This window comes from Theropithecus gelada, chromosome 4, assembly GCF_003255815.1.
Source record: "Theropithecus gelada isolate Dixy chromosome 4, Tgel_1.0, whole genome shotgun sequence".
NCBI lineage: Eukaryota > Metazoa > Chordata > Mammalia > Primates > Cercopithecidae > Theropithecus > Theropithecus gelada.
Window position 1 is genome coordinate 46,674,643 of NC_037671.1, and position 15,277 is coordinate 46,689,919.

The window sequence follows — 15,277 nt, forward strand, 5'->3', positions numbered from 1 at the left end:
GGAGGGTGAGAGGACAGGCTTCAGAGGGACGGCTAGTAAAAAAAGAAAGTGGCCTTCAGGAAGGGAGAGGCAGCCAGGGTGGTGGAGGTTTCAAAGGGTAGCTTTGATTTCAGCTTTGCTGAGGACTACTAGTTGGTTACCCTGGATGTACATCTGGAAGCTCTGTTAACTCATCAATAAATCGGGGTGCCACAACTCATCTTGGCGCCCGCAGAGGAACTTGGACCAGGGCCTGTGGTGAGCACTGCTGAACAGTGGCTACTGCTCCAGTGGCCAGGATGCTGAGGCAAAGCTTTGCAAGCAGCGAGGGGCCAGGCACCAGGGATTGGGTCCGTTCAAGCCCTCACCAGTGCCTCACCAGCAAATCATCTATGCCTTAATTAGAATGAGAAACTGCAGAAAATGATGTCAGGCAGGCCCACGCTGCTAGAATTTTTACTAGACAGAACTTGGTACCCAGGGAGCCCTTGATTTGAACATGGGTCCCCTGGGGCCCTTTCCTTCATCTAGCAACAGAGATCTAGGAACAGAGGCAGAAGTCCAACATCTGGCTGTCTGAGGTGGACTCATTCTAGTAGGGAAGGAGGGCTTTCCTCCATCTCTTGGCTTCCACCTGCTTTGAGGTGTCAATTTTCAGCTTCAGCTCAGGCTTGAGGCAGGTGCTGTACAACTTGTTTTAAGAAGTGTAGTTTGACCCCGCTCTCCAACCTCATCACCTGCCCCTATCCCAGCTCACTGCTCAGTGGCACTGGCCACCTCACAGCATCTGCATTGGCTGTTCCCTCAGCCTGGAATGCTTTTCCCTCAGATTTCCACATGGGTCACACCTTCACCTCCCAGCTGCCTGCTCACATGCCACCTCTTGGTGAGGGAATACCACCATCCACACTCCTAATCCCCATTATCTATTTTTCCCCCCAGACCTCATCACCATCTGACACTTTCTCCCTTCTAAGACAGGGCCTCACTCTGTTGCCTGGAGTGCAGTGGTGCAATTATAGCTCACTGTGGCCTTGAATTCTTGGGCTAAAGTGATTTTCCCACCTCAGCCTCCTAAGTAGCTGGGACCAAAGTGTGGGTAGTCTCAGCTACTTGGGAGGCTGAGGCAGGAAGATCATTTTTTTTTTTTTTTTGGTAGACAGGGTCTTGCTGTGTTTGCGCAGGCTGGTCTTGCACTTCTGGCCTCAAGCAATCCTCCAACCTCAGCCTCATAAAATGCCAGGATTATAGGCATGAGCCACCAAGCCTGACCCTCTTCTTTTGCTTTACTGCCCGTTTCCTCCACAAGAAGCAGGCTCCATGAAGGAAGGAATCGTGTTTGGTGCCCGCCACGTTCTCAGTTGCTCAATTCATCAACAAACCAGCAGGGCCTAATTTAATTTAGAGGTCATTGCTAATGAAAGAACTGATAGCAAAGGTCTCCACTGCTGAAATGATTTTCACAGGATGGTTCCGTGTTGTCCCAGTAGCCAAGGAGCCCTTTGTCAGTGCCCACTGTTGCCTGGCACGCAGAGCCTGTCTGAACACTCATGGCAATGAAGATGGCCTGATTTGGATCCTGGGTGGCCTTTCAGACAGTGTGAGTTCAGACTGGTGTTAGGGCACCCATACCAGGTTGCTGGGAGGGGCAAAACTACTCTTTTTTAAAGTAACAGAACCTCTGCAGCTTCCTGTCCTCTGTGAAATTATTTACTTATTTGAGACAGAGTCTCGTTCTGTCACCCAGGTTGGAGTGCAGTGGTGCGATCTCAGTCCACTGCAACCTCTGCCTCCCAGGTTCAAGCGATTCTTCTGCTTCAGCCTCCCGAGTAGCTGGGACTACAGGCGTGTGCCACCACGCCTGACTAATTTTTTGAATTTTTAGCAGAGATGGGGTTTCACCGTGTTAGCCAGGATGGTTTTGATCTCTTGACCTCATGATCCTGCCTCGGCCTCCCAAAGTGCTGGGATTACAGGCGTGAACCACCATACCCGGCCAGTGAAATAATTTCTAATGTGCAGTCACAGCCATAATTGCCCATGTCTTCTCATTCACCAAGGGGGTGTGTGTCTTTGGGCCCACTTCTGCCTTCCCTAGCCCATGTCTCCTTGTGTCAGGTAGGGCCTGGCCCAGGTGATCCTCTTTGGTTCAGTTGCTTGGCCTCTAGCCTCTAGTCCTTGCTTCAGCCAGTGGGAAGGTTCTGCTGGCTCCTTCAGGGCTCCTGGCATTGCCTTTAGTCCATGTGGGTCCCCGGGTGGGCCTGGGTCAGAGCTGGCTGAGGGCATAGGCTCGGGCTGTACTGAGGGCAGCTTCCAGGTCAGTAGTGCTTCCGGTGCCTTGGGCCACCACTCGCGAGCCCCAGGCCTTGCCCCCCATGTGGCTGCACACTGCCAGTGCCCAGGCCTCTGCTGTGAAAGTGGGCATGGCACCCTAGGAACAGAATCAGAAGGGGAAGCGATGCAGAGTGGCCCTCCCTGCCAGCATCCACCCAAGGTACCCTCAAGAGTGGAGTTGAAGGTGATCAGCGCCCGCTTCCCAGCTGGGCACATGGTGGGGCAGTCGGGTGACAAGTCGGAGAAGGTTTGGGATGGAAATGTGTGTGGGGATGTTTATGAATGTGAACATCTGCTACTTGTTTACAAGGGATGTGAGGCCTGGGAGGGGCTGGTAATTAAGGAATCTCTGGTGCTTTCTGGAGTAGGGAGGGGCTGTTTTTAGGAACAAGGAGATTCCCCTATCCCTGTCCTGCAGTATTCTCATAGATACCTCCACCCAGCCTTGGCCCCTTTGTCTGGGAAGAATTAAAGGTGTAGAATCAGACAGCTGGACCAGGATGGGTATTAATGGGGGTGGTGGGCTGCTCTCCCACTTCCCTCACCTGGGCCACCTGACAGGCACACAGCACCTTCCCCATGGACTGGGGGCTGAGTAGGAGCACAGATGTGCTGGGGGCCTGCTCACACAGCTGCCGTACTACCTTCACCAGCACCTGGACCATGAAAGACAGATGGTGAGCCCATAGCTTTCCAGACCCGTAGCTACCTCCTGGTCAGGACTTTGCCCTCCTCAGACCCTGGGGCAGCCCCTCTTGGCCAGCACTCACTGAGAGAGACTCAGCAGAGACTGTGTCCACAATCAGAGGCCCCTTCAAGTGCCGCTCCAGCAGCTCCTGAGTTTTCTTTGCAGCCTATGGGGCAGGAAGGATGAGCAGAGGGGTCAGGCTGAGAGGCAAGTTTCCAATTAGCCCCCACCTCTGAACTGAGACCCAGCTAAGCAATCCCCTGCTTCCCCCACCCACCCCAAAGGTCATCAGCTCTAGGCAGAGGGGGCAGGGACTCTGCCTAGGGTGGCCTCCTTTTTGGGTCCCACATGTGTCCTTCCTCACCTCCCTTGCCACTTTCCTTTCATCATAGCTTCAGGCCCCTACAAATAGGTCGCTGAAGGTGAAAGGAGGAAGGTCAGAGCACAGATGGACCGGGAGTGGGTGGGAGAAAGGGGATCCACAGTGGAGGTGTAATCAGGGCTGAATGGCACTAATCAAGTCAGCAGGCTTCCGGGGTTGGGGGGCCTGAGCCAGACTTGGGAGTTGGGGGAGAAACACAGTTTGAAAGAGACAGAAGTGGGGGAATGGCCTGGGTGATGGTTCTCAGCTGGCGGGAGAAGGAAGAAGCTGCCACCACCCCGTCCCCATGTCCTTGCACAGCCTCAGACTCACCCCCACGCCCCAGCCCTTGAGACTTCTCAGTATATGTGCTGGAGGGTCTCTGGGCACATGGATGCAGCCAAACCTCCTCTCACCTGCCCCATCTGCAGCTTACGGATGGCAGTGTTGGCACGCCGCTGCAGCATCTTCAGTGTGGCCAGCAGCTCCCGCCGCTGCCACTGGGGCATCACAGAAGTGTCCACAGCCTATGGCCAGAAGCAGTGCATCACCCCTGCCCTTCCCTGAGCCATAGTCTCTGAGGTAGGGACCAGCAGGGCCAGGGAAGACACCCACCCTGTAGACAAACATCTGGGCCAGCTGGAGCCCAACCCGATTGGAGTGCTAGGGAGAGTCTAGAGGGGTCCAGGGAGGAATAGGGGAGGGAATAGGGCCAGGAGAGGGTGGGGAACAGCTCCACAGTAGGTGTGGCCCTCACTTCAATGAGTCGTCCTATGTCCTTGGACAGCCTCAGTGCCTCTGCCACATCCCGGCTCCCCTGACTCAGTCGCTCAGTGGCTGCTTTCACTTCCTGGGCCAGGTTCTGGCCTAGCTCTCGGGCCTGCAGGGAGGGGACAGGAGGGTCAGGGCCACCAGGCTTACATTCATCTCCCCAGGACAAGGCCTCTCAACTCATTACTGGTCAGGGACAAATAAGATATAACAATCAAGACCAGTCAAGGCACCAGCACCAAATAAAACACATGCCAGCTGCCAACAGCTGCTATGGCCACATTGGTGTGCAAGTATTAATACTGGGTCTGCTGCTGGGCACCCCTGAGCCCGAGCATGTCACCTGCGTGTGTCCCATGCACCCACTCAACCCAGAAGTCCCAGGCCTACTGGCAAGCTGACCTGCTGGGCCTGCTCCCCAGTGATGGCCAGCAGGCGGGTAGTGCCCTTGGAAAGCTGGCGGTCCCCGATGATAACCAGGTCCCCTACAGCCCCTGTACGTAACAGGTGCCTGTGGGAGGAAGGAGGGAACAGAATGTCAGGGGGCACGACAGGAGACAAGGGAGAAGCCAGAGTGCATCTCCCATCAAGGGCTGATGGCTCCAAAGACCAAGGGAAGGGCGAGGATCTGGGGCCCCTGGGCCAGGCAGCACAAAGGAGTGACTCACGTCCCACAGCATAGCTCCACAGAGGTCTGCAGTGCGGCTTGGGAGGCTGGGTCCAATGCATGGGCCACGGGTACCCCCACTGACACCACCCGTACAGGGTCTGGGTATACCTGAGGTCAAGAGGGGACAGGCCCGTTAACTGCCAAAGGAGAAGGATAAAGCCTCCAGGTATGCCTGAAGGAGGCCCCCGATCACCAAAAGGGCTTCCCCAACTCACTTCATCCAGACAGCGCAGGCCAGGGACCTGGGCAGTGAGCGCCAGGGGCACCTCCTCCATGTACACAGGCTTATCCTGCTGCACGGCCTCCTGCACAGTGTTCTCCACTGCCCGGAGCTGCTCTGGGGTCAATGCGGTCTGGAGGGGTGGGGAGGAAATGGAAAGACCAACATGCAGTCAGCCCCACACCTGTAACTGATGCACTGAAACATGGTCAATGTTCACTGAGCTATCCCCAGGTTCTAGAATAGTGGCTAGCACATGATAGGTGCTCAATAAACACTAGCTGAGCAGACAATTCTTTTCCTTAGAAAGCTATCTGGGAGTTTGGGCTTACTGGAAGCTCCAGGCCTTTCACTAGGCACCAAAAGTTGAAGAAACAGAAAAAGGAGGCTGTACCCACATGGAGCTTACAAGGGGCAGCCCAATGGAAGAGAGAACTACAGGATGGGGGGATGCAGGGGCAGGGAATAAGCAGGTGGGATGGGGATTAGCCAGCAAGTACTTCCTGGAGAAAGGATTTGAGCCAGATGTGTAAGAAGGGCAGGGAGACAGGGTGGCAGCAGAGGGAGAGGGCAGCCCAGTTTGAGCAAGAATGTCTTGGGTGACAGTAGAAACAAGGAAGGAGTGGCTGGAGGTGAAGGGAGGGCCCCTGCTGGAGGGCCTTCAGGATCCCACATCAGAGCTGGGTGAGGCCCTAGCTACTCTGTAGCCTGACTCCTCACTGGTGCACGAGGAGCCCAAGGGGAAAGGACTTGCCCAGGGTCCCATAGTGATTGGGTGGCTGTGCTGGGCCTAGAGCCCAGGCCTCTAAGGGCAACCCGCTCACAGCAGGCTGTCTCTCTTTAAGCCTGTCACCTCACATGAAGCCTGTCTTTCTGTGCCGGGCTCACCTGGGTGGTCACATCCAAGCGCAGCTGCTCAGGATTGAGATGGGAGCCCTGCTGCTCTGTGCCAGGGCCCAGGGTCTGCCGCAGTGCCCAGTTCAGCAGGTGGGTGGCCGTGTGCTTCGCCATGCAGGCTAGACGCCAGGCCTGAAATACTTTTGTCACCTAGGGTCCTGGGTAAGGGCAGGGGGTGGGGAGAGTGAAGGGCTGCAGGGTATTGGGAACAGTTAGGGAGGATCCTTACCTTATCCACATGCAGCTGCACCTGGTCCCCGATCTGTAGGCACTCAGGGGCTACTGCCTCATGCAGGATGAAACCCCCACAGACCTGGGCCCGGGCTACTGGGAACAGCACGTCCTGGGGAAGGGTAGGGGTCAAGGTGCCTGTAGCCTTTCCCTCCCCTTGGCTCCCACCCAGGCTTGGGTCTGCCACCCACAGAAATCAGCCTGGGCTGTGGTGGAGACTCACCTCTTGCCCTACCCGCACCAGGTAGCCACGGTCTGAAGCCTGGCCCCCCTGTTCTGCGTAGAAGTTGGTCCTGTCCAAGAGGAGGCCACAACGCTGGCCTTTCCCCACAGAGGCCACTGCTGTCCCGTCCTCTGTATACAGTTGCAACACCTGGGCCTCACAGGTGCCGAACTCTGCCAGGGAACAGAATGGTTATTAGTGGTGGGCAGGGGCTGGGGACGTGAAGGTGGGTCTGTGCCTTGGGGCTAACAGGCACCCCGCAGGGCACTTCCAGCTGGGGGCCACAGAGACCCCTGGTGGCCATCCTGGGGAATACATAGGGGCCAGCAGCAACCATCTTGGACATTCTTCTTAGTCATGGTCAGGCAAGCTTGTGGTGGCAGACCTCGGTCCAGGCTCTAACCATAACTTCCGTTGGGTCGCAGGGAGTAGTTGTACTTGGGGCTGCTGTCAGTTGGGGGCACTCCTTGGCGCTGCAGCTCCCCCAGTGCATGGACATCAAGCCACAATCCCTGCTTCTGAACTGGCTCAGCCTGCCGTGCCTGGTGCTGCAGGATGGGCATGGAAGAAGTACATGGAGAATGAAAGTGGGACTTCAGCCTCACAGGGCCCTGTCCCTGCCACACAGCTGTGGACTCTGCAGCCCTTCTGGAATAAGAATTCAAGGCTTGGCTGCCTGCTAGAGCCCCTGGGCTGGTTGGTGAACCATCCATCATGTGGGATCCTCGGGATTAGGCCTTCTTGCCCACCGCTGCCCCTGGAAGGCCCCTCTCCAGGAAGCTGTGCTGGCTTCTGCTCTTGTGTTTAGCCCATTGGCTAGTGTTGCTTTCTACAAGTTGTGGCCTGAGGTTTTAGAAACCTCCCAGGTGAGGGGACAGATCCTATCTCAGACTCTTGATTTCTCTCAATATCCACAGCTCTTCCCCCAGGAGCTCAGGGCTGGGGAAGGGGTGTCCCAACAGAACCAGCATGGGGGTGCCACAGCTTGTACCTGGGCCGCCTCCTGGGCCAACCGCTCCAGTCCAGTGGAGTCCAGCTGGACCCCTTTCTCCTCCAGCATCAGCTCTACCATGTCCAAGGGGAGCCCCAGGTCTCCAGACAGTGACAAGGACCAGGCCACTTCAGCTTTAAGAAAGGAAGACAAAGAGTGTTGACAAGGGGAGGGATTAGACAAAGAAGGGGAGAAAAATAAGGTCCAGGGCCCTTCTAACCACGCAGAAGCCACCAGATGCCAAACACAAATACCCCCTCCATACTGGGTAGCCTCAGGAGAGGGGTCACATTCAGGCTTCATGCCTCAAGGCCAGAGCTGGGGGTAGTCCAGGGTACTCCCTGGGCACAGGTCATTTCAAGAGGAGGGAAGCTCAGTCTATGCATGAAGCCAACCTAGGAAAGCAGGAGGCAGGGCTAGCTGGGCAGTGTGGACATAGGGAGAGGCAGGGTGGTGTTCCTGCTGCAGAGGGGTCTGGGTATGGAAGGAGAGTCCAGGGAGAGAGGAACATTGGGCAGAGGTTGGGGGCGGACATGAGGCAGGGGGCTGGCCCAGAGCTCCCTCCTCTGCCCACCCTGGCGAGTCTCAGCAAGTCCCTTGTGCATGGGCTAGGTATCCCACTGACCAGGGAACATATCTGAAGGCCCCAGGGTCCTCAGAGTCCGGTCAATGATCCGCCGACCCCGCTCCAGGGAGGCCAGGAAGGCTGCCTCGTCCTCTAACACCAGGTTGGAGATCTGAACCAGACAGAGCAGAAGTGGAGCTAGGTCTCCTTGAAAGGAGGGTCTCTCTCCACAACTCTCCCATCAACCCCTTTCTCTCCCACCGGAATCCAGTACCTGGGCTGAGTTCCTTTGCAGTTCTGGATAAGCATCTCCCTGGGGGAGGTGGAGAGGGCTGAGGAGGTGTGAAAGGCAACCAACCCACCCTCACCTCCCCACCCTGGGCCTCCCTGAGGACACTTGCCCTGGAGACTCATACACATTGAGGGGCTGGGAGAGGGACTCAAATGGGGAACTCGTTTCCCGGTAGGGTGGCAGAAGGGGGTCATGAGGTCAAAGGCTCAGCAGTTTGGGCAAGGAGCCTCAAGTTTTCCTGCTTCTTGTAAGCAAGGACAGCTTTCTTGCTGGGCTGGACATTTAGGGTGGGGACCTCTGGGCACCCAGGCTGGGGGCACTGTCTAGGCCCAGTGGTAGGCTCCCCAAAGTGCCCAGGGAGGCCCACAGTGGAGAAGAAGCTCTGTCCTTACCAATGTCTCCACCACTACAGGCACCAGGCTGCCTAGGAAGCCAGGTGGTGCCTTTAAGATCTCCATGGAGAAACGCACAGCTCGACGGAGGATCCGACGAAGAACCAGCCTAAAGGGGTTCAGAGCCCAGACATGAACCCCTAGCAGCTCATGGTCAGCAATATGGGGAGTGGGAAGGACAAGATCCACAGTGTGCGCTCCCACCCCAAAGCTCTCCCTCTCCCCATTCCTCCTACTGGCTCAACCAGACCCACCTCTCCTCTTCCTTCCCTCCTCCACCTGCGACCCCCAGCAGCCCCTGTCCTCTCTGTAGCCCTTCCAGACTCACGGGGGACCTGACATCCCAGGGAAGACGCCATCAGAGATGCAGACACTGAGTGTGCGGATGTGGTCAGCCACCACGCGGTACGCTGTGTCTGTGCGCCCCTCGTCTGCCACCCCTACCCGGCCCAAGTAAGGGGGTGCCCTGCAGCCCTGGGAAGCAGGAGAGAAAGAGTCAGCCAGTGCCCTGCCTGAACTGGCCCAGGTAGGTGCTCTTTATGGCCTCTAGAGCATCTGAACTCAGCCCTAAAGCCAACCACATCCAGAATGGCCTTGCCAGTCCAGTCCTGGGCTGAGAAGCCTCATGGATGAGCAGGAGCCAGGCCCTGCCCTCACGGGGCTCATATTTGGTGCTACAAGTGAACATATCTGTGATCATTTACTGAATTTCTACTATCAGAACTGGGTGAGAACTTGAACAACATGAACTCTAATCCCCAAAACAGCCCATTCCAGGAGGTATTAGTATCCTTGCTTTACAGAAGAGGAAGCTGAGGCTCAGAGGAACTCAGTGACACAAGGCTACCCAGCTCTCAAGGGGCAGATCTGAGATCTCAGCCAGGCCTCTTGGACTCCAGATGCTCTCCACTGCCTGTTCTTGCCTCTCCCATCTTTTGTGGGGGTGGGCAGGGAGGGAGAGTGTAAGCTACATACATGGAAATGCTCCAAAGCAGGGAGCTTGATTCACCTAGCTCCAAACCTCTCTCTTCCCCAAACTTCTTCGTCTAACAGTCATGCCATTCACTGTGTTGCTCAATCAATTGTCTGGGAGCCATCTTTGAATTCTTTCCCCTACCCATCGTAATCCATCAGTGGGTCCTTTTGCTTCTACCTCCATGAGATCTCTCAAATCAATCTACTTGTCTCTACTTCCACTGCTGTTAGCCGAAGTCATGCCCTGTGGTTCTTGCTTGGATCGATAATAGCTTCCCAATTGATTCCTAAGTTTCTGTTCTCATCTCCCTCCAGTTCATCCTCCACACAGCAACAGGAGTAGGCTTTTAAAAGTGTACATCATGCTGGGCGTGGTGGCTCACACCTGTAATCACAACACTTTGGGAGGCTGAGGCGGGTGATCACCTGAGGTCAGGAGTTTCAAACCAGCCTGGCCAACTTGGTGAAACGCCATCTGTACTAAAAACATACAGATTTTTTGTGTGACGGCAGGTGGCTGTAATCCCAGCTACTCTAGAGGCTGAGGCATGAGAATTGCTTGAGCCCAAGAGGCAGAGGTTGCACTGAGCTGAGATCATGCCACTGCACTCCAGCCTGGGTGACAGAGCAAGACTCTGTCTCAAAAAAAAAAAAAGTGTTCTCAGTGGAGAGTGACATGATCTGATGTACATTTTTATTTATTTATGTTTTTTGAGATGAAGTCTCACTCTGTTGCCCAGGTTGAAGTGCAGTAGCACGATCTCAGTTTATTGCAACCTCCACCTCCTGGGTTCAAGTGATTCTCTTGTCTCAGCCTCCTAAGTGGCTGGGACTACAGGTATGTGCCAGCATGCCTTGCTGATTTTTCTATTTTTTAGTAGACAGGGTTTTGCCATGTTGGCCAGGCTGGTCTCCAACTCCCGACCTCAAGCGAACCGCCTCCCTCTGCCTCCCCAAGTGCTAGGATTATAGGCATGAACCACCGTGCCCAGCCCTTAGAACCCTTCTTGCCACTCTGAGAATCAAAGCCCCACTTTGGACTTCAAGGCCCACAAGACTGAACTCTGCCCTCTTGTCTGTGGTAGACTGTTCACAAAAATGGCCCTTTCCTATGCATACGCCACTTTAAAAATGGGACTTTACAGCTGTTTCCCATCAAGGGATAGACTCTGTTTCTCCATCCCCTGAATCTGTGCTGGCTTTGTGACTTGCTTTGACCCACAGAATATACTGGAAACAACACTGTTCTAAGCCTATGTGTCTGCTCTCTGTCTTGGAACCTTGCTGAGCTGTGATGTGGACAAGCCCAGACCAGCCAGCTAGGTGATGACAGACACATGGCCCAGTCACCCCTACTGCCTCCAAACTGACAGACAGCCAAGCCCCAGAGGAGGAGCTGCCTCTCAGCTGACCACAGATGGATGAGTGAGCTCACACAAGACCAAAGTATGAGCCAGCTAAGCCCAGCCTAAACTCTAGCTCACAGACTCGGGGGGCAAATACATGGTTGGTGATTAAGCCAAAGAGCATTAGGGTGGTTTGTTATACAGCAAAAGCTAACTGACACATGTTCCTATTATATCCCATGGGATTCTCCTTTACTGGCTGGCCACCTTTTTGTTTCTGGCACATGTCAAGCCCTTTCTTGGGGGGCAATGGGGAGGGTATAAGCTATACACACATGGAAATGCTCCAAAGCAGAGAGCTTGATTCACCTAGCTCCAAAGCTCTCTCTTCCCCAGGCTTCTTCATCTCAGTAAACAGTCATGCCATTCACTGTGTTGCTCAAGCCAATAGCCTGGGAGCCATCTTTGATGTCTCCCTCCCCTCCCCATCTAATCCATCAGTACCAAGGTCCTTGGTACCTGCTGTCCCCTCTGCCTGGAAAGAGCTTCTTGTGGCTGACTCCTCCTTCTTCGGGGCTCAGCTCAAAGGTCATCTTCTTGGTGAGCCTTCCCCAAGTACCTTATCTAAGATTCCTCTGTACCTCTCCTTCTTCCTAGTTACTTTCACCCATGTTTACTGCCTGTTCACAATCTGTAAGCTATTACTTTGTTCTTTAACACATTTATTGTCTATCTCTCATGCTAGCATATAATCTCCATGATCCCTTTCCTGCTTACTGCTGTGTCTTCTGTACCAAACACAAAGGACTTAACATAAAGCAAGCACTCAACAAGTATTTTCTGAATAAATGAAAGAGGTAAGGAGTTAGGAGGAATAGCAGGTAATAAGTAATGAATCCTAGTGTCTTGCTTGACGTCTTGGAATTCTTGGTTGGTTATTGTCCTCAGATGCTGAGAACACTCTGAGTTCTCAACAAAGATGGAATGCAATGGGGCTGAGGGCTATGATGAGCAAGTTGGAGGGCTTCTGGAAGGGAAGAGGCACTCACCTGCTGTATGGCGTGGAGCAGCGGGGAAAAGAGGTCAGTGTCATAGGTGGAGTGTTTGCCTTGCAGCACAGCCACCAGCCTTTCCAGGCCCATTCCTGTGTCCACATGCCACTGGGGCAAGGGCTGCAGGCTTCCATCTGCTTCTCTGTCCAGGGAAGGTGTGCAAGGTGAGGCCCCACCCAGGATTACAGGTGTGAGATGCCCAAGTGGAGTAATGTTGGGTGGCGGGGAGCCTAAGGGGGCTGACAATGGGAGGAACCAGACAATCAGTATCTTCCCCTGCCACCCTGCAGTAGCAGATGATGATGGCCTTGGGGTCCTGTCCTTTCTCATACAGGGCTATCTCCACTCTCACCCCTGCTTGGGCCCTTGCCTGGGCAGCAGACATCCCATCTTGGGACAGAATTCTTTGCCCCTAGAAAGACATGTCAAGGCTAGAAGAAAATCTGAGATCATCAAGTTCAACTCAACTTGTTGATCATCAAGTTCAACAGAGAATAGCAGTGACTTGTTTAAGCTGTCACAGGCAAAGACTACAATTAAATCAGTTATTATCTACAAGGTGATGAGAATTGTGCCTGGCACATGGTAAGCATCATTTACGTGTTTGTTTTTATACGAAACAGATCAAAGTCTTCTAATTGCCACCTTTTCCACTTCTAGCCAGGGATTCTCGTCCTGCTTCCGCACCCCCTTACCTGTTGTGTTGCATGAAGACCAGGTTCCAAAGTTCTACCAGCTGGGGGGCTCCCACCCCACCAGCAAGGTCATAGTGGATCTCGGTACAGGGTCCACAAGGGCCGGTATTCCCCATCTCCCAGAAGTTCTCTTGTGGTCCAAAGGAAAGCACACGAGTAGCAGGCACCCTGAGGAGAAAGGCAGGCGAGTGGTGAGAGATGGACAGACCCAGAAGCTGGGACCCTCTCTGCCACGAGAGCCCCTCCCTCAAGTCGAAGCTCAGCAAGAGGAAGAACAGGGCTAAGTCCACAGTATCCTGGAATGAAATGCTGAGACTCTGAGGATTGGTGCTGGTAGTCTCCATTATCCAGTCCTTCTGCCCTCCAGGAATGAACATAAGTAGGGGGTTGACTTACCCTAAGCTCAGCCAAATGTCCCTGGTCTCCAGGTCTGGCTCCAACCCTGCCTTAGGGTCACCATCAAAGTAGGAGACCCAGAGCCTTTCCGTAGGGATCCCATAGACCTGAGTCAGCAGTTCCCAGGCCATGCTACATGCCTCCTCCTGCAGCAGAAACCAGCATGGGGTCGGGGGAGGAAGATGGGTGAGACGGAGACCCCACTGAAGTAATCAAGCCACATGAGTTTAGCCCCCTACTTAAGACAAAAGCATTTCTGCGGCCATCTTGTTCCCAGAATAAGCCATGAACCATTACTGCCTCTGACTGTTTACTGCCCAGAAAGCTTCCCCTTCTTCTAAATCCTATCTTCTTTCAAGTCCCAGAACAAGTCCCACTTTCACATGAAATTCTCTGCCTACTCTAGCCTGGAGTGATCTTTAACTTTAGTAAGTACCTTAGCATTGCTATTTGACCATTTGCTCAAACAACAATTTTTGAGTAGTCATTAGGCAGGAAGCACAGTCTCTGCCCTTGAGGGACTTACAATCCAATCAGGGAAGCGAGGTAATTCCTGTTACACCTGCTCAACTAGCACTTTGCCTCCACATCTGGTATTAGGCCCTGCCTAAGCAGACAGTACAATGGAAACAGGACAAACTGACTCCCTTCTTGGCTGATCAATGCTCTCCAGAGACTCACCTTAAAATATTCACCCCCAAAGGCCCAATTGCCAAGCATTTCAAAGAAGGTATGATGGGAAAGGTCTCGACCCACATCTTCCAGGTCGTTATGGCGTCCTCCAGCTCTCACACATTTCTGGCTGTTGGCCACACGTCGGAAGCCTGCCATTTCGCTTCGTGGATCCACAGTGCCCAGAAAGATTGGCTTGAACTGGAAGCACATAGAGTGGGGAGGAGGAGAGGGATATCGCAATTTCTCAGTAGAAGGGAAATGTGGGGAGTGGGTTTAGGGATGGCTGTTCAGACCGAAGGCTGACGGTGCCCCCGAGAGTGCACTGTAATCTTGGTCTAGGAGGACAACCTGGGAGCCTGGAGACAGCCATCTCTGGTATGTGGGGAGCACAGAAGAGGTAAATAAATCATGAACCGGAGACCCTCTGCTAGTAAAATGGGCAAGGTAAAAGGAGGAATGTGTTGGGAGCTGGAAACAGGGCACTGAAATGTGGCATCCTCCGTCTCAGCTTCTTCAACCACACCCAATAACTTCAGGGTACAAAACTAAGACTTATTTAGTAGGGATCCCAGACGGCCTCTAAGATTAACTTACGCCGCCCCTATTTTACAGATGAGGACAATGAAGTCTAGAAAAGGTAAGTGGCTGATAAAAATCAAAAGCTTAGAGAATAGTACTCAGCACACAACAGGTGATCAATAAACATTTAATGAAAGCGTTATCTTTATTTAAAGAGCGAATAAATGAAATGGGATTTCCCCCACCAGTCTGCCCCCACGGGATTCCACTCCAGCCATTTCTGGACCTAATACTCAATTCCAATTCAGAAGTTCCCAGTTCAAGCCCTCCCCAAGCCCTCCCTATACTCTGAGCGCCGTACCCCCATCACTTTACCCAACCAAGCACCGCCCTCTTTCCCCAAAAGCTACGAACTCCGCCTCTCGCTTCTTTTGCCCATCCTGCAAGCGTCTTTCTCACCGGAAAACTCACAAACTCCGCTCCCTATCAGTATGGTTCGGCCCTCACCTGGTTCATGCCCGCGTTGACAAAAAGCAAACTGGGGTCGCCGCGGGGCCGCACGGAGGCGGAGGGCACCAGCCGGTGGCCATGGCGGTCCCGAAAGAAGTTCAGAAAGGCGGCCCTCACGGCCGAGGCCTTGGCTGCAGGGGGCTCCGATGAGAGCGGCCGATGGCTGGGGCCCCGCCATGCGGGCGACCTTCGAATGGCCCGCCGCAGCCGCCGGGCTGCAGCTGCCAACGACGCTGCCATCTTAGCTCCGGGCAGTGACTTTACGGGGTCAAAGAGTGACGAGGGAAGGAAGCCAGGCGTTTCCTACAGCGGCCCCTGGCTGTAGGAGGACTCAGGGGGCGGCTCTGCAGCCGGTGTGGAAGTAATCGATTGGGTCGCTGGCAGAAGTCGATCTAGCACAGCGCCTAGCACATAGTAGGTTTTTAATTCATTCGGCATTAAACACATATTGAGAGCCTACTATGTGCTAGGCATTGTTTTGGGCGTTTAAGGTAC

At 54.1% G+C, this 15,277-nt stretch overlaps 1 protein-coding gene across 1 annotated transcript; it reads right to left on the reverse strand.

The window, feature by feature from the left end:
* Positions 1–419: 419 nt before the first annotated feature.
* Positions 420–15,056, reverse strand: AARS2 (alanyl-tRNA synthetase 2, mitochondrial). Its single transcript, XM_025384256.1, has 22 exons — positions 14,780–15,056; positions 13,760–13,951; positions 13,079–13,224; positions 12,683–12,850; positions 11,985–12,129; positions 8,943–9,088; positions 8,615–8,723; positions 8,205–8,243; positions 7,991–8,102; positions 7,366–7,499; positions 6,778–6,922; positions 6,375–6,547; positions 6,150–6,263; positions 5,912–6,052; positions 5,019–5,156; positions 4,802–4,911; positions 4,536–4,644; positions 4,120–4,242; positions 3,779–3,889; positions 3,084–3,167; positions 2,859–2,969; positions 420–2,410 (listed from the first exon to the last, which is right to left on the reverse strand). Exons 1-22 carry the CDS (start codon positions 15,020–15,022, stop codon positions 2,246–2,248), a joined length of 2,958 nt encoding a protein of 985 aa, XP_025240041.1. The 5' UTR covers positions 15,023–15,056; the 3' UTR covers positions 420–2,245.
* Between the last annotated feature and the right edge of the window lie 221 nt (positions 15,057–15,277).